Source organism: Saccopteryx bilineata, chromosome 3 (assembly GCF_036850765.1).
Source record: "Saccopteryx bilineata isolate mSacBil1 chromosome 3, mSacBil1_pri_phased_curated, whole genome shotgun sequence".
In the NCBI taxonomy this organism is placed as follows: Eukaryota; Metazoa; Chordata; class Mammalia; order Chiroptera; family Emballonuridae; genus Saccopteryx; species Saccopteryx bilineata.
Genome location: NC_089492.1, coordinates 306,099,490 through 306,126,073, shown reverse-complemented (window position 1 = coordinate 306,126,073; position 26,584 = coordinate 306,099,490). Strand labels below are relative to the sequence as shown.

At 44.4% G+C, this 26,584-nt stretch overlaps 1 protein-coding gene across 1 annotated transcript in view; it reads left to right on the top strand.

Moving 5' to 3' along the window:
- LOC136332049 (zinc finger protein 615-like) overlaps nt 1–26,584 on the top strand; it is a 64,781-nt gene that overhangs the window by 12,665 nt on the left and 25,532 nt on the right. Inside the window, 4 exon segments of the mRNA XM_066271303.1 lie at nt 8,255–8,302; nt 8,767–8,929; nt 9,211–9,306; nt 14,081–16,312. Coding sequence (XP_066127400.1) covers nt 8,255–8,302; nt 8,767–8,929; nt 9,211–9,306; nt 14,081–16,312 — 2,539 coding nt within the window.

Here is a 26,584-nt window from a genome sequence, read left to right as displayed (position 1 = left end):
CCAGTTGGGCAGTCCCTTCAGTTTTCCAGCTGTGGGGGTAGTGAGTAGTACCTGGTGTGGGCCCTGCCATTTCGGCTGTAAGCAGGGGGGGGGGGAATGCCTGTCTTTCAGTAGGACCCGTCCCCTGGTAAGAAGGGAGCAGAGGGCGTTCCTGGTGTGTGGTTGTAGCCAGACCTGACCTGCATGTTCCCTCACAAGTTGTCTGACACGGTTTAGAGTTGGGAGATAGACCCCTAGAGGGGTTTCTGTGGGAGGGAAGTTTCCCAGCAGGAAAAGCCTTCGTACAGGGGTTTAAAAAGACTAAGGGGATGTAGGGTCCTTTGGGGTTGCCCGAATCCTCACTAGAGCTATAGGGAGGAGAGAGGTCCAGGATTTTTGAGTTTTTATGCTTAGCTTTGTTAAATGTGTCTAAGCTTTGTCTATTATAATAGAGGTGATTTTTCCAACTTTTCCTGAGGATTGGGGTCTATCAGGTACATGTAGATTTCAGTGTATGTTGAGGGTGGATGCTGTCGTGTTATTTTGAGATATGAATGCTGGTCTGTTATCAGACTGTAATGATGTTGGAAAGCCAAGTTGGGGAATTATGTGTTGAATGAAGGTCTGGGGCGCGTGGGTGAAATCTATTTCTCAGTCCTGCCCTGGCACCTGGCCTCTCTCTTGATATGTGGAGAAGGATGGGGCCTGACGCTTCCCTATGCAGAGACTGAGATGCAGATGGAGCAAGCTTTGGTTCTATGTTGGAGAGTAGAGGTTAAACTTTGGGGATGATAAGCGGTCTCAAAAATTGTAGGAGAGGTTTGTATCCTATAGGAAAAGAATTATTTTTCACTGCATAAGACGCACTTTCCCCCCAAAAGTGGAGGGGAAAATGCCCGTGCATCTTATGGAGCAAATGTTCATTTTTTTTTAGCTGCTGCGGGTTCCTGGACAATTAGAAGAGTATTTGAACATTAAAGTCTCTTCTCATTTGTTAATAACAGTGCTAATGGTTGTTAATACTGCTGTTGAGTTTACACTGTTGAAATATTATTGTGGTTTATTTTTTTTAAATATTTTAACACACTATTTCGTTCAGATTTTTTTTTTTTTATTTTTCTCCTTAAAACCCTAGGTGCGTCTTATGGTCAGGTACGTCTTATAGAGTGAAAATATGGCATAGATTGTAGGCTAGAGAGAGGTATTAATTCAGCTTGTGGGGATGTGGTCTCTGAGGGAAGGGATTTAGCCTCCGTAGTCTGGAGGATGGAGACTGGCATATCCAGCTACCCACTTCCCTTGACGTGTGTAAGAACTGCCATCAGTGAAGCAAGTGTGGTCTGCATTAGGCAGCGGTTGGTCTGTGATGTGGGGAGAGAGGCACTTTGAGATGAAGAATGTTTGAACATGAATGAGTGGATCTTGGTCAGGGAGAGGCAAGAGAGTGGCAGGATTAAGTTTTGTGCTTTTGGCCAAGGAGACATGTGGGGAGGCTATAAAGATGATATAAAAGACTTGAGTTTGGGAGGGAGGGAGAGAGAGTTTGTGTAGCTTTGTGAGCCAGTAAGTTAGAAAGATTGTGGGAGAAAAGAACTGTTGTTGATTGCCTAAAAGTGAAGTTTTTGCTCTCTTATCTCGTTTTAGGTTGGTCATCTGGGAATAATGAGGGAGGTGTGGATAATAGGGTGATTTCCTAGACAACAGAGGAGAGAGGTGTGATCAGTAAGTTGGACGGAAGACTGGGGACCCCAATAATTGAGGTGGAGGTCATATCTAATAGGAAAGAAATGGTCTTGCTGGGGACCTATAGAGTTACCCGAGGATTTCCCACTCAGATGGTGGAGGCAGAGGCCTGTGATGAGGTCAAGCTCTGCTGGTCTTCTTCCCCCCCCCAAGATGTCAAGAAGTTCTGTTGCATCCGAGCCAGTGCCAGGGAGAGGTCTGGACAAGAAGGGATGACTTTCCTGTTTTGTGGGGCTTGTGGGAGGTTTGAATTCTAATGGCCTGTACAATTATAGAGAGGGCAGGGTCTGCTGGTGGCCTGGAATTGGGACAGGAGCAGGTCCAGTGTGCCTCCCGTCTGCACTTGAAGCAGACCCCTGGGGGGTGGGTTAGTTTTATTATATATAATGTTGGGGTTAGAGAAAAAGAAGACTATATTATGACTGTCATTACAGGTAAACTTGGTATAGAAATGGCTAGAAGCATCCCAGTAGGAAGTGTTGCGGCCGGGCCAACACTGAATTTTAAAACAGGCAGTGTCTAGATTGAATGTATGTAGGGTATGACTGCTGTTTGAGTAAGTTGGGACCTATCCTGTGTGTCAGAGTGTAAAATGGGTCAGACAGAGATGCTAATTAGTATTAGCAGGCGTTACAGTAACAGGGATTGCTGGATTGTGTCCAATATCAAGGGATTCTGGACTAGGCCAATATGGTTGTAGCCCAAGAATATGTGTGAGATTAGCAGGGGCCCCATTAAATATGGAGAACTGGAGGGGATTGGCTGATGATAGCATAGCCAGTGGCTGGAGTTTAAGGCAGGAAACTTTTTGTGATTAAGAATTGTTGTGGTGCCTGACCAGGCAGTGGCGCAGTGAATAGAGCGTAGGACTGGGATGCAGAAGACCTAGGTTCGAGACCCCGAGGTTGCCAGCTTGAGCGTGGGCTCATCTGATTTGTGCAAAGCCCACCATCTTGAACCCAAGGTCGCTGGCTCCAGCAGGGGGTTACTCGGTCTACTGAAGGCCCGTGGTCAAGGCACGTATGAGAAAGCAATCAATGAACAACTAAAGTGTTAAAAAAAAAAAAAAGAATTGTTGTGGTGAAAAATAGGGAATTATTCCCCCATGGATGGAGAGGAAACAAAGGGGACCAGGAATTTATGGACATTATAGACAGAATAAAACTTAGACAAAATAAGAGAAGCATCATGGATCTGGTATAGAAATGAGGGAAGAACAGGTTGTGACTATGTGTGGTTTTGGGGAAGCGGAATAAAATGATACATGATATGTTTCCAATTGTAGTCTGTAAAACCGTCTTGTAAATACTTGTCCCTCTGCACAAACCTTCTACAACCTACACAAACTTTTTGCAACTTACACAAACCTTTTCTATTCAGAAATAACCAACTTACTTTTTCTTTCAGAAGACCTTCATACCTTATAGCCTTTATCATTAAAACCATACAATTTATTTCCAATTAATCAGAATTGTTTCCAAAAACCTGAATTTTTAGAGAGAACTAAATAAGTAATTAGCAATTTTAGATGGATACTTTATGAACTGTGAGGAAAAGTAAAAGATGGGGTCACAAACTAAAGCGGACAAGCTCAGATGAGCCCAGCACAATGGCCTTGTAAACTTAGAGACTCAGAGTAAACATTAAGGATGGTTTAAATCAAGCCTTTCTAGCTAAAAGCAGTTTGTGGTAGGTAGTCATATCCTAGGGAGGTGTTTTTTTTGTTTGTCCCTGGCAGCCTTTCAGGATGACTGAAAAGAGGGGAGGGGATGGGCTGCTGAGCAGCTGCTTGCATTTTAAAAGTGCCCTTTTTTTCCCTTTGCACTGAGTTTCTGGCTTGACCCCTCTCCCTTTCACAGCCTGCACAGTCTGAAGAGGTGTTAATTTTCTTACTGTTTTAAGAACTACAACAATGTTCAGAGCTCCAGGAGATATTTTAAGATAGATAAATGACCTGGTTTATCCCCAATACCTTTTTTTGCAAGTTTTATGTCTGGATGCGGGGGATAAGATCTTTTTTCTCTGAGCTTTGTAAGGAGAAGTAGGAGGGAAACCTGAGCCAAATTGGGGTGGGGGGTAAGAGGATTATGGGTGCTATGGAGAGTGAGGGTGGTATTAATTTTGAAAGACTATCTTGGCCCAGTAGCAGGGTGGGACAGGAGGGGAGAAGTAAAAAGTCATGTGTGAGGCCCTGGCTGGTTGGCTCAGTGGTAGAACGCCAGCCCGTCATGTGGAAGTCGCTGGTTCAATTCCTGGCCAGCGCACACAGGAGAAGCACCCATCTGCTTCTCCATGCTTCCCCCTCTCATTCCTCTCTGACTCTCTCTCCATTGGAGCAAAGTTGGCCCATGTGCTGAGGATGCCTCTCTGACCTCTGCCTCAGATGCTAGAATGGCTCCAGTTGCAATAGAGCAATGCCCCAGATGGGCAAGCATCGCTCCCTGGTGGGCATGCCAGGTGGATCCCTGTTGGGCACATGCAGGTGTCTGTCTGATTGTCTCCCTGCTTCTAACTTCAGAAAAATACAAAAAGGAAAAAAAAAAAAGAAAAGATGTGTGTGAAAGGGAGGGATCCTAGCATGTATTGTAGGAGTGTGGTTGACAGGGGTGGGGAAATTTGGCCATCAATCCCCACAACAACCTGACCAGGCGGTGGCACAGTGGATAGGTAAAGCGTTAGACTGGGATGTGGAGGACCCAGGTTCGAGACCCCGAGATTGCCAGCTTGAGCACGGGCTCATCTGGCTTGAGCAAAAAGCTCACCAGCTTGGACCCAATGTCGCTGGCTCGAGCAAGGGGTCACTCACTCTGCTGTAGCCCACAGTCAAGGCACATATGAGAAAGCAATCAATGAACAGCTAAGGTGTCACAACGAAAAACTGATTATTGATGCTTCTCATCTCTCTCCGTTCCTGTCTGTCTGTCCCTATCTATTCCTCTCTCTGACTCTATCCATCTTTGTAAAAAAACAAGAACAACAACAGAGACTGCAGACTCTTGGAGGGGTCTTTTGTACTCCAGAAAAGTAGAATAAGTTGTCCTGGTATTTATAAGGAAAAAAATTGGCCTACTTGCCACCATCAAGTTTTGCTCAAGGCTCAGAAGATGTGGGATTTCATCCCCAGGCACCTTTGTTCTTCAGGGGCCAGGCCTGTCAGCTCTGGAAAGGAAGGGTCAGCCAGCCTAGGAAAAGATGAGGGTCTTACCTAGAGAGGTGCAATCACAGTCCGACTTCCAATGGGGCCAACTAACTGCAAAGGGAGCCAGGCTTTGAGGGCAGGCCTGGATGAGGACACTTGCTGGCCCAGTGACCGTCATTGCCTCACTTACAGCAAGCACCTGGCTGGGTGTTAGTAGGATAATTTTTGCTTTTCGGATCATCCTTAGTGCTCCAGGATTCAGTCTGTGGGCTCTTGATGGCAGAGGCTAACATTTGAAAGTGAGCTAGTTTGTGATTTGGGACTTCTTTGTCGCTATTGTTAAAGATCTTGAAGGCCAAGTTTAAAAGGTCTTTTTGGGGAATTTGAGGTTTGTTTTCCAGCTTTAGTAATTTGTGCCGGATACTGGGTGCAGACTGGGAAGTGAAATTCATGTGAAGGACTACTTGCCCTTCTGCACTAGAGAGGTCTCAGGTCGTATTTCTCTGCGATAGGTCAGTTAAGGAAAAAGGGTCATGAAGTAGGATAGTGCCCTAGACCCAGCGACCTTCCATAAAAGGGATCTCAATGATGGTGGCCGAGGTAGGGGAGGAAGCAGGGCTGAAGATCATCTCAGAGCGGGTCTGCACTGGTGAAGAAGGGGTCCATGGCTGTGCCTGTGGGAAAACCTGGAGGGAGGGGGAGGTGCGGGACAGTGGCCATAGTGAATAGGGAGGGGGCTCTGGTTGCTAGGAGGTTGCATCCTGGGAATTAGGAGGTTTAGGAGCAGAGAGAGCAAAAAGAAGAGGCGGGAGTGGGACTCTGTGCTTGGGAAGATCAAAGGAGGAAACTCTAGAAGGGTCCTCCAAGTCAGGGGGATGCTTCGGTTTTAAGAGGAGAAGAAACACTTGAGAGGGAGAGCAAGAATCACACAATGGGTTGTGATCTGAGTGCAAGCAAGGCCTGGATATAGGGGATCTGGGACACTTCGTTTCACTGACAGCCTAAGACCGTGATGGCGAACCTATGACAGGCATGTCAGCACTGACATGCGTAGCCATTTTCGATGACACGCGGCTGCATTTGGCCACATACCAGAGAAGTATGGGCCGCATGCCAAGAAGGATATTTCATCCTCGGCTCCTGCACGACCAAGTGCAGTTGCCGAGAAAAAACATTTGCTGTAGTGTAGACACTCTGTGCCAGACGTCTGTAGGCCAAAACAACAGAATGCCAGCACAGAGCGTCTGTTTTTAGGACTTCCGGTTAGACCGTTAGGGGATCTTGGATCTCACTTCCGGCCGGCGGAGCAGCGGAATGCCGCGGGGGACGCATCTCTGGTGGCTCTGTGATCGCATTACCAGCAACCACATAACCACAGCAACCATCATTCAATCTACTGTTCTGGGGTGTCGTGGATTTCTAATTGACCATTACTGAGATAAATGACTGGGAGGCTGGGAGAGGCGAGGGCCTGTGCTAGGGGTGCCATTTCCTGCCATTAGAAATAGTGGCAGCCATCTTAATTTACATAAGGTGAATCTTGCAGAATTTCAAGACAGCATCTGGGCTCAGGTGTTTGTCGACTTGAGGTCAAATCTTGAGAATCTGGAAAGTTGCCGCTTGGAGAATCAAGAGGAGTGCCACTACAAACAGGAAATTTGGAGTGCCTGGAACCGATTACCAGACAATCTTAGCACCCTGAAAAATATAGCAATGACTTTACTCACAATTTCTCCCTCTACGTACTTTTTTGTGAGACCTTATTCTAAGTGTTAAATAATATCAAAACCTAGAAAAGAAACGATTGACAGATGAAGTTAATAGTGCTTGCTTGGGCTTGAAGTGTACACAATACCAACCTTCAATTGAAGATTTAGCCAATGATATTCAGCAACAAAAACGTCACTAATAGGCAGGTTAGTTAAAGAGTTCCCCCTCCCCCTCACTTATCTTAGTTCACGGCACCCCACACAAGTTAAATAATTTCAAGACCTACAAAAGAAACCGACTGACAGATGAACAAAGAAGTCACTAAGCAGGTAAGTTAAATATAAATATATAGTTTTTGGTTTATTAAATACAGTTATATATTACAATTATACATTTTTGTTATTTAAAGAATAAATATCGCAAATTATGGTTTTTTTCTCAAAGTGACACACCACCCGAGTTATGCTTGGTTTTTTGGTGAATTTTGACACACCAAGCTGAAAAGATTGCCCATCACTGGCCTAAGATCTGGTATAAGACTGAGAGCATTTGGAGGATTCTTTGGAGGCAACCCATACAGGTTGTCTTTTGGGGATAGTGGGTTGAGAGTTCCCCATGATGTGGAGGGATGAGCGTTTGGACAAGGGAGGCATCCCCGCTGCCTTAGGCCCCTGGAAATGGAGGCTGGCTGCTTTCCAGGCGTCGCTGTAGGGCAGTCCAGCCGGAGGCCAATGCCTGGCAAATGCCTGAATGCCCTCTGAACAACGTTGAATGTTTGAAATGGACCATCCTGGATGGTGGAATGAGAGGTGCAGGAGGGTTTGGGAAAGTTTATGATTTTAGAGCCACTACATTCATTCACCGGAATGTGATTGTTGCCTGGTGTGCATGTGGTGCGCTGAAACAAGATGGCAGATCCCGGTGTCTGGTTTTCGGTTGGTCTCTGCGTAGGAAAAGGGAATTTCCCTTCTTGGTGGGTTCAGGAGGCACGGCCAGAGGGTCAGGGAGACCAGTCTCTCAACTCCACGGGCAAGAGAGGCAAGATCTGGAGGTAAGCCTGAGATGGGGTGATACCTCTTACCAGTCACCGGGTGTGAAACCTCACCCCTGCTGGGGTCAGCTTTAGACCCTTGACTTGTCTCTGACACATAGCTCCTGGGTTTTGGCACCAGAATGAAAGGCAGAAACCATGGGGGCTGAACCAAAAACACGAGGCTAGTCTGTCCCAAAAGGAAAGTTTATTTTGAAAGCACCTGGATGCAAGTGGGCTGAAACCAACAAAGGGTGTCAGCTCCGAGCTGCAGGGATGGAGGGAGCGTTAGATATAGGGGTTGCTGCAGGCCTTTGCTGCCATGGGGGTGCCTGCGCCTGCACATGCTTAGATTTAGTATATCTTGATTTGTTGCCTTAATCACAGACTGTCTCTTTTTCCCAACTCTCAGTTTCCTCCGGATGACCCTGTCCCACAGACATTTCTCAGAACCATCCCAGGGTGGGCCATTTCCTTAAGGGAAGAAGGAGGGTGGGTGAGGCAGATGCTTAATGAAAATGTTGCCATAGTGAGAAGTTGGGTGAGGGGAATTTGAGTTTTGAAGGGGGTCTAGATTTAGAGGACCCATAAACCTAACCGTAACAGTGATTATTCAACTGCATATTAAAATTAAACTTCTTTTGCCTGACCAGACAGTAGCGCAGCAGATAGAGCATCGGACTAGGATGCAGAGGACCCAGGTTAGAAACTCCAAAGTGCCCAGCTTGTACACAGGCTCATCTGGTTTCAGTGCGAGGTTGCTGGCTTGAGCGTGGGATCACAAACACGACCCCATGGTCACTAGCTTGAGCCCAAAGGTCACTGGCTTGAGGCTGAAGGTCGCTGGCCTGAGCCCAAATCGCTGGCTTAAACAAGGGGTCCTTTGCTCAGTTGTAGTTACTTGGTCAAGGCGCATATGAGAAAACAATCAATGAACAACTAAGGTGCCACAACGAAGAATTGATGCTTCTCATCTCTCCCTTCCTGTCTGTTTCTATTTGTCCCCCCCTCTTACTCTCTCACTGGCTCGTCCAGAAAATAAATAAATAAATAAATAAATAAACAAACAAAACAACAACAAAAGAAAACTTCTTTCACTCTATAGATGTATCATATAAAGTGAAAATGTGCAGAAAAACTAACATTTCTTTCATATCATCGAAAGCATATCACACCATTAGCCAGCACGGTGTTGATACAGGAATGCCTCACATTTCACGATGTGACTGTGGACTTCACCCGGGAGGAGTGGCAGCTCCTGGACCCCGATCAGAAGGACCTGTACCGGGACGTGATGTTGGAGAACTACAGCCATCTGGTGTCATTGGGTGAGGACAGCTCCCCTGTGTCACTTAGAAGGTGTCTGTCAGTGGCTTTTTTCCCCTCAGTTGCTTAACTCTCTTGAATAACTACAGTTCTCTGAAAGGTAGACCTCAGATCCTTCCATTACCTCAGATAAGAAGGTATCCCATTCTGCCTCCTGAGAAAACAGACTTTGTGTTACAGATGTGAAGCGTGTTCATTCCCTGAAATGTAACATTGTTCGTCTTGACTGACCGCAGCCCAGTTCAGTAAGTTTAAGTCTTGTGTCATTTTTCCCTCTGAGCAGGGTATCAATCCTGCAAACCAGATGCGCTTTCCAAGTTGGAGCGAGGGGAAGAACCGTGGACAGTAGGGGATGAACCCCAACATCTGCTCTATCCAGGTGAGTGAGTGAGAACCAGCAAGGTGGGGGACCAGGGAGTCAGAGAAGGTGTCAGAGCCATGACAGTGAATGAGGAAACCAAAGAAAAACGTACCTTTTTTTCTTTCTCATTAGAGCAATGATCCCTGTTTATTCTTTCTACATCTTGTTTTGTTTGCATAGTTTTCTTCTTCCTAGGATTCTCAGATCTTTCTGTTCTTTGTGCTCGGCCTCAGTGTCTCTGCCTGTTTCCCCCTTTCTTGCTATGAAATTTTACTTTTCTTGCCTCTCTAGAAAGACAGTACTTTGAATTCGTCACATTCTTCTAACTGCTGCGCCTTCCTGCCCTGTTTGGAAATAGCGATTTCTCTTCATAACTTTCAGCCCCACCTTGGAGGCTGTGTCCCTGTGACAGCCTGGTTTTCATGCTGCATTTATGTCGTTCTTTGTCCACCTCCTTCAAACGTTTTTCATAAGCAGTTCTCATCAGTCTTGAATGTTTCAGCAGTTCCCCTAAGTGAACCTTTTTCTGTTCTGTGAGATGGACTCCGACATTAACATCTCTTTAATATTGTCTAATACCCACTTCCTTCCTGTGCGGTGTACTCATTGCCACGGCAGCTGGCCTCTGACTTATCCTTTTCCATGTGAGAGCAGGAATCTCCTGAACTCCATTCTTTTTTTACCCTGAGTTTCCTTTTCTGCACTAGACATTGTAAATTCTTTCCATTGTGACATCACTTGAGATGTTCTCTCTATACTGAGTTCTCTTTTTTTGTTGTTGTTTATTTTTTCTTTTTAGCTTTCTTATAAAGCTCTGTGTTGTTTCATTTGATAACAAGGAAAGTTCCTGTTAACATGCTACACGAGTTCGAGTGTAAACGAGGTCCTAACGTGTGTGTGCGTCACGTGCCATCCTTCTGAGTTTGTCTAAATCAGATTGTCTTCATTGTTAGATGTTATCGCTGCATTTGTTTTCCTAAAGCTTCTGATTTTACCTCATATATTTGTTTTCTTTAGATTTAATTCACATAATAAGTTAGCTATTTAACTGAAAAGTTAATTAGTTTTTGTATATTTATTTAGTTGTGCAACCATCACCATACTCAATTTTGCAACATTTTATGTGTACATATTTTCATGGTGGGGTTTTTTTTTTTGGTTGGTTTGTTTTGTATTTTTCTGAAGTGAGAAGTGGGGAGGCGGGGATGCAGAGAGACAGACTCTCATATGTGCCCAAACGGGATCCACTGGGCATTACCATCAGGGGTCCATGCTCTGCCCATGGGAGGCATTGCTCCCATGCAAATGGGAGCCATTCTAGCACCTGAGGCAGAGGCCATGGAGCCTTTCTCAGCACCCAGGCAAACTGTGCTCCACTGGAACCTTAGGTACAGGAGGGGAAGAGTCCCTGGTTCGATTCCTGGTCAAGGCACACAGGAGAAGCGCTAATCTGCTTCTCCAACCCTCCCCCTCTCCTTCCTCTCTGTTTCTGTCTTCTCCTCCCACAGCCAAGTCTCCATGGGAGCAAAGATTTCCCGGGTTCTGAGAATGGCTCCGAGGCCTCCGCCTCAGGTGCTAGAAGGGCTCCTTCCACAATGGAGCAAAGCCCTGATGGTCAGAGCATTGCCCCCTGGTGGACATGCCATGTGGATCACAATTGGATGCATTGGGGAGTTTGTCTGCCTCCCCGCTTCTAACTTCGGAGAAATACACACACAGAAAAAGACACATCCATCAGGCAGGATATCTAAGGGAGTCACAGGTTATTCACCAGTAATGACTCAGGGCCTGTCTTTTCTTTGGTATGTGCGCAGATGGTGGGTCCGTGCCTGCTGAATTAGCACTTGACTGCATGTCATCCACCCTCTTGATGTAAGAACATAGGAAGGACATTGTGTTCCAGGAAGACCGTTAGTTTGTGACTTGATTTCAGAATCTCTTGTCCAGCTTGGAGATAGTGTTCTGGGAGGGTTAGGGTGTTGGCAGAATGAAGAATGGCGGCACATGGTTGGAATACGATAACCCTCCTCAGTCTGTTACACTTTTCTGGAAATCAGATGCTGAGGGTCCACACCCGTTCTCACCACGTATTTGATCTGTCCACCTGGCTTTGCGAGTGCACCTGATCACACTGCCTAGTGTTTGGTGCTCTCTGGTTGCTTTACTGAATTCCAGAACCATGTGCCTCACCTTTTATTCTACATGTTTTGAAACACTGTATTATTTAGTAATCTTGCTTTTTGTATGTTAATGAGATCCATGCTACTGTTTCAGATAAGACCTTATTTAAGATGTACACGTTCCCTTGGTTGTACTTGGTTGTGCAATAATCTTAAACTTTGTTTCACAATGAATTACAGATTTTACTTATTCTGGACTTAAGTGATTTTCCTCATTTTACTAATAGGCATTTGCCCTACCCAGTGGCTCAAGTCACGTAACCTTTATTTTCCTTTTTTATTATTAACTGAGGTGGGGAGGCAGAGTGACAGACTCCCACATGCCCCCCGACCTGGATCCTTTACCCCTGTGTTGCTCTGTCTATCATCTGGGGCCATTGCAAAGTTGCTTATCAACTAAGCTACTTTAGCACCTGAGTCGAGGCCATAGAGCCATCCTCAGCTCCCGGGACCAACACATTCCAATCAAACCATGGCTACAGGAGGGGATGAGAGAGAATGAAGAGAGAGGGGGAGGGGTGAAGAGGCAGACGGGCATTTCTGCTGTGTACCCTGACAAAATCAGACCCAGGACATCCACACTCCAGGCTGTTGCTCTACCATTGAGCCATTTGGCTAGTACCCAGAGGTTATTCTTATATTGTTATTTATTCTATTGTTTCTCATATGAACAATTGAAAACCTACTTTTGCGCTGGCCTGCATTTTCTGACATTCTGTATTACTTAGATCTCCATGCTTCTTTACTATCTTTCACAGACTGATATCAGGCCTTTATTTCTTTGCTTTAGGTTCCCTAGAGTTACTAAAGTGGGTATCTTATAAATTAATTAAATTATGACACTATCTGCCTAGAACTAGTGTCAGAACCTACAAGGTAAGAGTTCAGTTCCACAAGACTTCCTCTACTTCTGATGTCAGTTTTTATGTCCAGATTGTAATGTGCGCTTCTGACCAACTGGCTAAAATTGGAGGTTCTCATGAGTCCTTCCTTGGATTCAGTTAATTTGCTAGAGCAGGTTACGGAACTCAAAGAAATACTAATTTTTACTCATTTATTATAAAAGAGACAGGTGAATTGGTATATAGGACAAGGTCTGAAGAATTCCTAAATATAGGCACCTCTCTGCCCATGGAACTGAGGTGAACCATAGAGCAGGCACATGAATGTGTTCCCTAACCCAGAAACTGGTTGGATATGAATAATAATTTTTATAGAGCTTTAAACTCTAAGCCATTGCTTCTTTCCAAGAGGACAGTTGGTGGGTCTGAGAGTAAACCTTTCACTCATTTGGTCCTTCTGGTAACTAACTGCATCCTGAGGCCATGTAGGAACCCTGTGCTCAGTCTCTTCATTAGCATCAACTCTGTCTTTTGAAAGAGTTCTTTTCTGTCAAATGAAAGATACTCTCACTTAATAGGTTATGAGAGTTTTACAAACTCAGTGTCAATAACTGTGGACAAAGATCAAATACATTTTTTTTTCTAAATTTTTCTGAATCTGGAAACGGGGAGGCAGTCAGACAGACTCCCGCACATGCCCGACCGAGATCCACCTGGCATGCCCACCAGGGGGCGATGATCCGCCCATCTGGGGTGTCGCTCTGTCTCGACCAGAGCCGCTCTAGCGCCTGGGGCAGAGGCCAAGGAGCCATCCCCAGAGCCCAGGCCATCTATTGCTGCAGTAGAGCTTCGGCTGCAGGAGGGGAAGAGAGAGACAGAGAGGAAGAAGAGGGGGAGGGGTGGAGAAGCAGATGGGCGCCTCTCCTGTGTGCCCTGGCCAGGAATCGAACCCGGGATTTGGACACGCCAGGCTGATGCTCTACCACTGAGCCAACTGGCCAGGGCCACTTGTTCGATTTTTTAGGAACGGATGGCTGGTTGAAGAACTTGCAAGCGCATGGGGTGAGCACATTTTCCTAGCAAGAGAAGAGCTACAGGAAGGCATTTTTTTTGCCCAACTGCATCCAGACACTATGTAGAAATCCTGTGATAAATCACTGTACCAGCATAAACTCAGTAGTTATTGAAAGGGTTCTTGTTGGACCTGGCTGGTGCTCAGTGGATAGAGCGTTGGCCCAGCATATACATGTCCCTGGTTTGGTTCCTAGTCAGGGCACACAGAAGAAGGAAACATCTGCTTCTCTCTCCTTTCTCTCCCTCTTTCCCTCCTACAGCCAATGGCTTGATGTGTTCCAGCATGGTACCTGGCACTGAGGATGACTTGGTTGGGTTGTGTTCGCTTCAAGTGCTAAAAATAGCTTGGTACTTGATTATTGGCCCCAGAAGTGGTTGCCAGGTGGATCCTCATCAGGACACATGTGGAAGTCTGCCTCATTATCACTTCTTCTCTCTCAGGAAAAATAGAGAAAGTAAAGAAGAAAAATGTTTTTTTCTTTAAAACAAAATATGCTTTTATCACATAGTTACAACTGTTATACAGGCTCAGTGTCTAGAACTGTAGTCGAGTCCATAAATATATTTCTTATTTGAATAACACTAAAGCTTTATCACTAAATAGTTACTTTACCCAGAGGTATTTGGTAAAGAGTTTTATTTCAAACTAAGATTATGAAAGGCTACAGAATGATTCACTGTTGTTTTCTTTCCTAGAACTCTGGGAAGTTAATGAGCCTCTGCAGAGTCACTTTCAAGCTCCAAGCATTGATAAAAGTGGGGAAGAATGCTGTGAACATGATATGTTTGCAAATATTGTAAATCAGAGTGAAAGCTGTTTCCTATTGAGGAAGAACTGTGATATGTTGGAGATATGCGAAAAACCCTTAAAATCAAAATCAAGTTTTGAAAACCAAACCAGAAGTTTTAAATTAAAGAACTCTGTTCACTTGAATGGAGATGGGACGTCCATTCTGCATAGTAACCATGAACTATTCTACACTGAAATTAGGTTGCATCCCAGTACCAAGTCCATCGAAAACAAGTCCCAGGTCATTCCCCAACAGAGAACTCATAATGTTGAGAAAGCCCACACGAGCACTGAATGTGAGAATGCCTTAATCAATATGGCACAGCTTACTGATTATCAGAGAATTTATATTGGAGGGAAACCATGCGGATTCAGTCTGTGTGAGAATGCCTTCACCGGACAGTCCAGTTTTACTGAACATCAGATAATTCATACAGGACTGAATCAGTATGAATGCAATAATTTTGTTGAAACCTTTCTCAATAAAGCACAGTTGAATATACATCAGAATGTTCATGTTGGAAAGAAACCTTACATATGTATGGAATGTGGCAAAGCTTTCATTTATAGGTATCAGCTCATTTATCATCAGCGAACTCATACAGGAGAGAAACCCCATGGATGCAGTCTATGTGGGAAGACCTTCTCTTCAAAATCTAATCTAAATAAACATCAGAAAACTCATACAGGAGAGAAACCATATAAATGCAGTGAATGTGGGAAAGGCTTCCTAAGGAAGAGTCTTCTTATTGCTCATCATCGAACTCATACAGGAGAGAAACCTCATGGATGCAGTCTATGTGAGAAGACCTTTTCTACAAAGTCTAATCTCCATAAACATCAGAAAACTCATACAGGAGAGAAACCTTACAAATGCAGTGAATGTGGGAAAGGCTTCATCGAGAAGAGTCGTCTTATTGCTCATCATCGAACTCATACAGGAGAGAAATTGTATAGATGCAGTGAATGTGGAAAAGGCTTTTCAATGAGGTACAGCCTCATTATTCATCAGGAAACTCATTCAGGAGAGAAACCGTATGTTTGCAGTGAATGTAAAAAAGGCTTCTCAGTGAAGAGAAAGCTGCTTGTGCATCAGCGGACTCATTCAGGAGAGAAGCCCTATGTATGTAGTATGTGTGGGAAAGGCTTCAGGATGAAGGGAACTCTCAATATACATCAGCGAACTCATTCTTCGGAGAAACCATGTATATGCACTGAATGTGGCAAAGGCTTTACTGTGAGGAGTAGCCTGATTGTCCATCAACAAACTCACACAGGAGAGAAACCATACATATGCAGTGAGTGTGGGAAAGGCTTTCCAGCAAAGAGCAAGCTACTTGTGCATCAACGGACTCATACAGGAGAGAAGCCCTATGTATGTGGTGTATGTGGGAAAGGCTTCAGCATGAAGAGAGCGCTCACTGTACATCAGCAAACTCATTCTACAGAGAAACCGTGTATATGCAATGAATGTGGGAAAGGCTTTACTGTGAAGAGTAGTCTGATTGTACATCAGAGAACTCACACAGGAGAAAAACCATACGTATGCAGTGAATGTGGAAAAGGCTTTCCAGCGAAGAGCAAACTGATTGTACATCAAAGGACTCACACAGGAGAAAAGCCGCACGTATGCAGTGATTGTGGAAAAGCCTTTTCAGGTAAGAGCCAACTGATTATACATCAATGGATGCATATGGGAGAGATGCCTTATGTATGCAGTGAATGTGGGAAAGGCTTTCCAGTGAAGAGCCAACTAACTGTACATCAAAGGACTCACACGGGAGAGAAGCCGTATATATGCAGTGAATGTGGTAAAAGCTTTCGAGTGAAGAGCCAACTGACTGTACATCAAAGGATTCATACGGGAGAGAAGCCGTATGTATGCAGTGAATGTGGGAAAGGCTTTCCAGTGAAGAGTCAACTGATTATACATCAAAGGACTCACACCGGAGAGAAGCCGTATGTATGTAGTGAATGTGGGAAAGGCTTTCGAGTGAAGAGCCAACTGACTGTACATGAAAGGATTCATACGGGAGAGAAGCCATATGTATGCAGTGACTGTGGAAAAGACTTCCGAGTGAAGAGCAAACTGATTTTACATCAAAGGACTCATATGGGATAAAAGTTCTATGTATGTAGTGTATGTGGGAAAGGCTTTGCCAAGAAGAGTCCTCTCAGTGTGTATCAGTAAGTTGAGTCCTAGTGAAACTGAATAAGCAGTGAGGGGGAAAGGCTTCTCCATGAAGAGTATTATAGGTACAGTATATGTATGCAAACTGACACAGAGAAGCTATACAGATGCAGTGATTATCGTGAAGCCTTCTTTTTAAAAAATATTTATTGATTTGAACAAGAGATAGGAGCAGGGTAGGAGTGAAGCAAGAAGCACCAACTTCTCGAAGTTCTTTCTCATATGTCCCTTGATCCAGGCACACCTGGTATTTCAAAGCAGTACCTCAACATTCCAGGTCAACACTACTACACCTCATAGGTCAGGCATTGTGGTGAAGGCTTTAAGAAGATAGCCTTATGGCTTGACCAGGTGTTGGTGGAGTGGATAAAGTGTTGAGCTGGGATGCTGAGGACCCAGGTGCAAATACCCTAGGTTGCCAGCATGAGTTCAGGATCACCAGCTGATCACGAAGTCACCGGTTTGTGCATGGAATCATAGACATGACCTCGTGGTCATTGGATTAAAGCCCCAACCCAGCTTGAGCGTGGGATAATAGACATGACCTCAAAGTCTCTAGCTTAAACCCAAGGTCACTGGCTTTGAGCATTGGGTCACTAGATCAGCCGGAGCCCCCCAGTCAAGGCATGTATGATAAAACAATCAAATATCAACTAAAGTGCCACAACAATGAGTTGATGCTTTTCATTTCTGTCCCTTCATGTCTGTCCCTGTCTTCCTGTATATCTATTTTTTTTTACATCATGGAATATCATCAATCTGTCAGAAAAGACTTCATTTGTACATACTGAAATGTGGAAAGATACTCTCATTGATTAAAAGTTGAGCAAGTTGGCCCTGTGCTCTGAGGATGGCTCCATGGCCTCTGACTCAGGTGTTAGGATATCACCTGATATAATAAAAATTCCAGGAATTCTAATAGCTGGGTACTTGCATCAACTACATCACTGTGATAAATTGTAATTTTCCAAGAACAAATGATTTTGACCACCTTTGATATGCTCATTTGCCATCTCCTTATCTTTGGAAATGTCTGCTCAAGATCTTTTCATGTTTTTTAGGATTGTGGACTTTTAGGAATTCTATGATGCGGATACTAGTCTTTTATCAGATAAAAACTTCTTTGATGAGTGTGTTGAGATTCCATGTATTTATTCATTCATTCAGTCAGTCAGTCACACATGCCAATGGTCCTCTAAGTGTTCCAGCATCATTTGTTGGAAAGTGGTTTTTCCACCACTGAAACCTTATTACCTTTCACAAACATATATGATTTGTGCAGGTCTTTTTGTGGGATCTCTATTCTGTTCCATTTATATGTACGTTTATGGTTTTACAAGTACTATCCATACTGATAGTACATATAATTGTTGAAATCTTTCGATGGGTCCCTGTACCCTGGTTGTTTTAGTTAGAATCGTTCTTGCTATTTTCAGTGTAGAAACCTGGCAAATATTACCTTTTCCAGGAGATTAGCTGTGAGACATTTTTATATTTTCTACCCCTAGTTAATTGTGATAAAGACTTCAATTCTGAGGTGTCTTTTCCAAAATGCATTTCCACTCTTTAATGTGACAAACTTAGTACAACCCAAAAGATGGATTAATATACAAAATACCTCATGAGTATGTCTTAAATTAATTGACAACATAAATGAGTAAAAGAATATGGTCACAGAATAGAGAAAATCAAGGAAACATGATGTGTAAAAAATAATTAAAAAAAAATAATTGTAGGTACATACTGCAACAGAAAAAGGACAACAGTGGAAAAACTTGTGAAATCAGAGTAAAATCTGATTTAGTTGCACATTAAAACAACATTAATTTCTCAATTTGACAAATGTATCATGGTATAAAATGTTCACATGATCAGAAGTTTAATGAAGGTATATGGGAATTCTTTATAGTAGTATGTAGTGATTTTCACATAAATATGAAAAATTTTAAAGTTTAACAATAGTTTTAATATATGTGAATTAAATATCAATAGAACTAAAAGGAAAAAAAATGACCGCCAGACAGGTGGTGGCTCAGTGGATTGAGCTGAGGTCCCAGGTTAAAACCCTGAGGTCACTGGCTTGTGCATGGGCTCATCTGGCTGGTGTGGAGGCTCACCAGCTTGAGCGTAGTGTTGCTAGCTTGAGTCCACACCATCATTAACATTATCCCATGGTCGTTGGCTTCTGCCCATAGGTCGCTGGCATGTGCAAGAATTCACTGGCTCCACTGGAGGCTCCCCCACTCGACAAGTTCGTATGACAAAGCAATCAATGAACAACTAAAACGACACAATTATCTCCGTGTGTCTCTCTTGCTAATTAAAAAAAAATGGAAAAAAAGTTATGATATAATTTTACCTTCTCATAAATATTTCCATATTACAACATCTTTATGTATATATGTAATATTAAGTGGGTATAATACAATTGTGGGTGAACTAGTGGACATTAACTGGAGTTATCTAAAAGTTATGCATTAAAAAAAGGCATGGCTCTTGGTTGGTTAGAGCAGTGGTCCCCAACCCCCGTGGGCCATTTGGTACCGGTTCGCAGAGAAAGAATAAATAACCTACATTATTTCCGTTTTATTTGTATTTAAGTCTGAACTATGTTTTATTTTTAAAAACTGACCAGATTCGCTGTTACATCCGTCTATGACTCGGTCTTTAGGCTTGTCTCAGTCACGTGATACATTTATCTTTCCCACCCTAAAGGCCGGTCCGTGAAAATATTTTCTGACATTAAACCAGTCCGTGGCCCAAAAAAGGTTGGGGACCACTGGCTTAGAGCATTTTTCCAAAGTGCGAGTGTTGCTGGTTCTATCCCCAGTCAGGGCACATACTGAAACAGATTGATGTTTCTGTGTCTCCTGACTCTGTCTCTTTCTCTAAAATAATATAAACACACACACACAAAAAGTATGCATTAATGTGGGCTACACAGGGTGGCTCTGTCTGGAGCATGTGGACTTCTGACACCCTCTTAAAGCCTAAGCTCCAAGTTCTCATGCTTTGCTTTTGTAACCTGTTCCTGAATATTTCTCCCATTTGATTTGATAAGTTTTATACTTGAACCTCTTATACTTAGATCTGAATCTATTTTACTGAATTCTTGTTTATGGCTGGAGTTAGGGTCTTAGTTTATTTCTCTGGCACTAGATACACAATTATCCCAGCATCTTTTGTTGAAAGGACGGTACCCCATTAGCTTATCATGGTACCTTGTTAAAAAGAAATAGACCATGATATTTTTGGATTCTCAGCTCTGGTTGGGCCTTTTTCACTGGCCCCAAAACGTGGCTGGTCTCACTTTCAGAGCCAGGCCCGGACACGGCGACTTCAGTTTGTGCTGCTGCTCTTTCTCCCAGTTGGCGATGGCCGCCTCAGGGCACCCACTTCCCCAAATGTTTTTCTGTTGTTAAAAACCAGTTAGTGCACCAATAACTCCACTAGCAGTTCCCCGTTTGTGTGCCTTGACAGGATGTATGACCCTTTCTCTGTAGGAGTTCATTGGTGTTTTACTAACACTTGAACTCCTGGACATTTAGGGAAAAAAATTTTTTTTTTTTTTTACAGGGAGAGAGAGGGACATACAGACAGGAACTCAGAGATGAGAAGCATCAATTACCAGTTTTTCGTTGCAACACCTTAGTTGTTCATTGATTGCTTTCTCATGTGTGCCCTGACCGGGGGCCTTCAGCAGACCGAGTAGCCCCTTGCTCGAGCCAGTTACCTTGGGTCCAAAGCTGGTGAGCTTTGCTCAAACCAGATGAGCCCGCGCTCAAGCTGGCGACCTCGGTGTCTCAAAACTGGGTCCTCTACATCCCAGTCCGACGCTCTATCCACTGCCCCACCGCCTGGTCAGGCTTAAAAATTTTTTAAAATAGTTTTCTAATAAAAACTTTAAAAATACTATAGCCATATGGCATTTTTACCGAGCTCACCCAGCGGTTTCAGCTCCCGGGGTACTTTGCCTCCGGAAACTGCAGTCTCTCAGAATACACTCGTATTCCCCAAAAGCAAAGTGCCGTGAAACAAAATAATTTGAGGATCTTCCGACGTTCCAACCGCCCCAGGTTACAGGCTCCGACAGGGCTGCTTTACTACTTACGCGTCAGGCCTCCCAACATGGCGGCCTCCAATGCACCTTCGCCGAGCGAGCGGGCGGGGACACACCGCCTCCCAGCGGAGCGAGGGAAATCGCCCGCGTTTTTTCCAGCGCTTCAGATCCTCGTCGGTCGCCGTAGCCTGACGATCAATTTGGGGGACATTCCCAGGATGATTAGTTTGCGGAAGTACAAAGTTACACTTTACGCGGGCTGCAGAAAACCAGGCCAGTGCGCAGTTGTCCTTTTGTTTTCTGAAAAGTTTTTTTCATGAAAGGTTTGTTTCTATCAGGGTACCTGGTATCTCAGGGTGGAAGTGGCGCAGTGTGGAACCTGGAAGGATGGGGGTGGGAGGAGTCGTGTGGAAGGAACTCGCAGGTATTTCGGAGGATGCAGGTGACTGCCTGTATTTGGTTTCATTAGCTTTGGGATCATATAGCGACTAAAAGTCCGTAGACAGCAGCTACGGTGTCCCGACTGTCATGGTCTTTGCCCTTCACTCTGTATGTAACGGGTGGAAGCATTTAAGATGATGGCGATATCAGGGTCAAATTTGGGATTTAAGGGTCACAGTGTAGCAGGAATTAGCCGCAAACGGAGGATAATAGACACCCAGACAACTTGATCGAGGATTTATTGGCACCTACGTGACTTTTGTGTTTCCAGGAGGGAAGGCATGTGACAAGAGTTTTGAACCGTTTGTCCTTGACCGTTTGTCATATAGTCTGTTCTTCTTGTTTGTGCTGCAAGTTTATTTAAGGGAACTGATAACAAGAACCACAGCTGTGGATTGTTAGTTTTCAAGCTTTCTAGTCAGCCCTTCCTCCTTCAGTGCGAAACGCAGATATCACTGGCTTGAGTGAAGATCACAGACATTGCAGTGCCTCTCTTGCATTCTTCTGGTTTCTCTCGTCAGGATGGTCCTTACATGAGAGTGGCTGGTCCCGCTGTGGGAATAATAAGGGTGTGTGGTCAGTGTCTGTGGTCCAGAGAGTGTCGTGAGGCTGAAGCTTTGGAGGCCCTGGACCCCAGGGTGGTGGTTGGGATGAGGTTTCAACCTCTGCGTTTGGGACGGAACGGAATCCATAGCCTTCCACCGCTTGAGTATAGGGCAGTTTATCCAACTGTTAATTAAACTTATGTTGTTTGTACTTTGGTTTCTTATGAATAATGCTGCTGTAAGAATTCTTGTACATATTTTCTGGTTCAGATATGCCCTTATTGGGGTGGAGGGACATATAGCTTTGCTATAAACCTCAGAGAAGGTGGTAGAGCCCAGGGCAAGCAGTGGAGAGCTGCACCCATTGGTCACTTTTGGTTGCCATTTTCTCGCTGCAAAGTCAGAACTGAGTCCTTTGGACCAAGACTTTTGGTCCTCAAAGCCAAAAATATATATCTGTTCCTTTTCGTAGAATATTTGCCAACACTTGCTCTCAGCTTTTAATATGTAGCACTGGACTCTTTTTCTCATTTCCTGACCCACAATCACACTTTCTTCTTTGCTAACATAATCTCCATTTTATTTAATATCCATCCCTATGGCAAGGTGACCCATATGCAGTGTATAAATTTTTTTTTTGGTATTTTTCTGAAGTTGGAAACGGGGAGGCAGTCAGAAAGACTCCCACATGCGCCCGACGGGGATCCACCTGGCACGCCCATCAGGGGGCATGCTCTGCCCATCTGGGGCACTGCTCTGTTGTAACCAGAGCCATTCTAGCACATGAGGCAGAGGCCATGGAGCCATCCTCAGTGTCCGGGCCAACTTTTCTCCAATGGAGCCTTGGCTGTGGGAGGGGAAGAGAGAGGCAGGAGAGGGGGAGGGGTGGAGAAGCAGATGGGCGCTTCTCCTGTGTGCCTTGGCCTGTAATCGAACCTGGGACTCCTGCACACCAGGCCAATGCTCTACTACTGAACCAACCAGCCAGGGCCACAGTGTATAAATTAAGTCCTGCTATCTTTTAGTCAAACGTGGTGGTTCCAGTTCCCATTGCTAGTGTAATGTAGGAATTCCGGGCCGGGGATGTCAACCTGGTAATTGGGTAATCCAGAAACACCACCAGTAGGCAGAGTTGAAAGATGTAACCAGTTATTACTTAGTTACTGGGGATGCCTGCTGGAGGCCCTAGGGCAAACAAGAACCACACCCAAACAGCTCCTTCCCTTCTCCTCTGTACATCTGTGGGAGGACAAAGCAATACTAAGAATAGCAGGAAAAATTCTGGTTTATATATGGGAAAGTCTTACTTTTCCTCAGAACACTTCCTGGGAACTTCTGGGGACCAGGTTGTATTTTCTACTCCTTATGGCTGCTGGCTATACTTCCATGTGGTGTTTGCGAGGGGGAAGGGCCATGGCCCACATGGACCCCACTGCTAGTGATGGAGTGTCTATGAAATGAGTTTAGCCTGACCAGTGGTTAGGTGCAGTGGACAGAGCTTCCATCTGGAATGCTGAGGACACAGGTTAGAAACCCTAAGGCAGGCGTCCCCAAACTAAGGCCCCGCCGCAATTTCGGAAGGGGCACCTCTTTCATTGGTGGTCAGTGAGAGGAGCATGTATGTGGTGGCCCTCCAAGGGTCTGAGGGACAGTGAACTGGCTCCCTGTGTGAAAAGTTGGGGACCCCAGCAAGGTCATTGAGCTTGAGCCCAAGGTCGCTGTCTTGAGCAAGGGGTTGTAAAGTGCTGCAATTAAATCTGCGAGTTACCTAACCAAGTCCAAGTGAATTTTTGAGGAATTAATTAATTAGCCAGCTAGCTACACAGGGCACGATCCCAAATCATATAGGCCCTTGTACAATTCTAGATTTTCTTTTATACAAAATCAAGTACTGGTTGGGTGGGTAAGGAGGGAGCATGGTACAATAGTTACTAACAAGCTTGCAACATCTATCTATAGGATCTATTAAAAGGAAAAAGCACTCTTACACCACAAGATAACACAGTAGTGATAATTATTGTACATACCCAGCAAAGATATTCCCAAATCTTCTAGTGTCTATCCCCCATCCCTGTCGCCACAGTGAAATGGTTAGCTTAGGATAAGGAGAGAGGCCAAATGAAAATACTTTTGCTAAAAGTGTTGTCTCTGCTTGTTTAGTTTACAAGTTTTTATACATATAAGGGTGTTGGGCAGATAAAATGTATTATGCTCACTTTGTTAAAGATTATGCTACCCACGAGGAGGCCATCTCCCAGGTGATATTAATGTGTGTTGGGGTGGGCTAAAGGCAGGCAGAATCCTTTTAGCCCGGGGCTTGGTTTTGGGATTAAGCCTTTCCTACCGTTTTTTGATGTGGGGCGGTACAATCCAATCATGCCTCAGAGAAGTAACTTTGTAGTAGAGACTTCCCTATTTTGTATATTGGATTAAAGGTTATGAATCTACACTATAAAATGGGGGCAGAACAGGAGTTTATGCTCTTGGTTCCTGGGATGATTAGCATGAGAGAGCAGAGGGAGCAGAGCAGAGAGAGCAGCGGAAAGAGGCCATGTGGCCAGGAGAAGCAGCCAAGATGGCGGAGTGCTGAGTGAGATGCCAGTTTGTGCAGAGTTTGTATCTGGGATAAGGAAGGAGATGGGGAACTGAGGAGAATAAGGCTGGTGAGCTAGAAACCTTTGATGCTAGGACACTCGGATAAGTCAGTGGCCTTGTGAGCACTGAATGTGAGTGGGTTTTGGAGCCCAGTGTGTGTTTTTACTTGCCCGCCGGGTGCAAGCTAGGATTAAAGAAAATGGCCTATCAGTTTTTGGCTCCGTTGTTTCTTTACCGACTGTCCGAATGCAATGCGAACCTGCATGGGCTGGGCTGCTGTGATGGTGGCCCTCGCTGCTGGCTTTACAAAGGGATTTCAAGAGGGATGATTATTAGAAAGCATATAAAATGTTACAGAATCAGGTTTTTCAATAAGGGGAGTGGTTTCGTGATTCTTTTGTTTAGAGGTAAAGTCACTCTCAGGATTCCAGGAGGGGAGGAAGAGTTATTATCAGTGTGCATATCTTAATTTTTTATTTTTATTTTTTGTATTTCTCTGAAGCTGGAAACCGGGAGAGACAGTCAGACAGACTCCCGCATGCGCCTGACCGGGATACACCCAGCACGCCCACCAGGCGACAATGCTCTGCCCACCAGGGGGCGATGCTCTGCCCCTCTGGGGCGTCACTGTGTCAGGACCAGAGCCACTCTAGCACCTGGGGCAGAGGCCAAGGAGCCATCCCCAACGCCTGGGCTATCTTTGCTCCAATGGGACCTCGCCGTGGGAGGGGAAGAGAGAGACAGAGAGGAAAGAGAGGGGGAGGGGTAGAGAAGCAGATGGGCGCTTCTCCTATGTGCCCTGGTCGGGAATCGAACCCGGGACCTCCGTACGCCAGGCCGAAGCTCTACGACTGAGCCAACCGGCCAGGGCCCATATCTTAATTTTTAATTAAGATATGAATACATTGTCTTCTAAAGGATCTTAAGGAAGAGGAAGAAGGAGTTTCCAGAAAAGTTTTATCCTTCCAGAGAACTATGATTAGTTACTAACTTTTGCCCCTTTAATCTCTTTCTCTGGGGTTTTTTTCTTTTCAGAGAAGAGGGGTAAGGAGGCCTGACTCTTCCTTTTAAAATACTAATGTTTACAATTTTTGTAATTCCTTGGCACCTTATCACAGGGTTCCTGGCTCCGCTGGAGCCTCCTGATCAAGGCACATATGAGAAAGCAATCAATGAAAACCAAGGTACAACTACGAGTTGATGCGTCTCATCTCTATTCCTTTTTTTCTATCTGTCCCTGTCTGTTTTTCTCTCTTTCTCTCACTAAAACAAAAAATATAGGAATGAATTTAGTTACATGGTGCATGCACTTCGTTCTACCTATTTAAATGAATATGTGCTTAGTGGATGCCTGGTCTTGTGATAAGGTACCAAGGAACTGTAAAACTTGGTATTAGCAATGCCATTTTAAAGAGTAAAAGTGAGGCCTCCTACCCCCCCTCCCCTTTCTATGGAGAAATGGAAGAGAAGAATGCATGAGTTTCCTGACTTACAAGGGCAACTGGGTCAGATAAGTCATAATTTAACTACAGAGCAAGGAAGATAGAACTTCCTTGAGAATCTCTTCACTTCTCTTTTCTTAAAAACCTTTAGAAAAGAATGTTTCTGTACCTTAATGAAGCATTCCTATACTGGGACTCACCCTAAAGTCATGAGAGTAAAGTATACCTCTAGACAAAGGGATCAAGAGCCCTTCCTTACTCCAGCCGGTATGTGATTTGGTCTATAAAATCAGCCATGGAGTTGTAGGGCCTTTCTACATGATTTGGGATTGTGCCCCATGTAGCTAGCAGGCTAATTAATAAACTCCTCGAAAAATCATTTGGACTTGGTGTCTCTGTATAACCTGAGGATTAGAGTACAATACTTGACAACAGTCTCTTTTAAATAAGTAATTCCTGAATATACATTTAGTTATCTTTCTTACTTTGCAGTTTGCACTTTTTCTTATCTCAAGCATTGACTGCACTCTCCAGTACACAATAGGAAAGTGGGTTTGTCGTGGACATCTGTGTCCTTCCTGATGCCTCCTCATATTACTCACCTGCCACAGTGTCTACGGTTAACAGTTTTTAGAGGGTAGGATTCTAAATATGATTCATCTGGGATTACAAGTTTAATGGCATAAAAATATTTATATTCTTTATTTTTTAAATTTAAGAGAGAGAAGGGGAAGAGAGAGACAGAAACATGGATTTGTTTCTGTATGTGCCCTGGCCAGGAATATAGTTCTTTTTAAGACAAAGAAAAGTTATTTTAATGTGGTTTGTATCTGCCATTAATTTTTTTATATAAAAAATTTGTGAAAGGTAGAAACTGCGAGACAAACTGAAAATAGGAGGCTGGTGTTTTCTCAAATGAAAGTATATTTCAAAAGCACCTTGCCTGACCAGGAGGTGACACAGTGGATAGAGCATCAAACTGGGACGCAGATGACCCAGGTTTGAAACACCGAGGCTTGAGTGCGGGCTCACCAGCTTGAGCTCTGAGTCACTGGCTTCAGCATGGGATGGGAGGCATGACCCCATGGTTGCTGGCTTGAGACCAATGTCACTGGCTTGAGCAAGGCGTTAGTCAC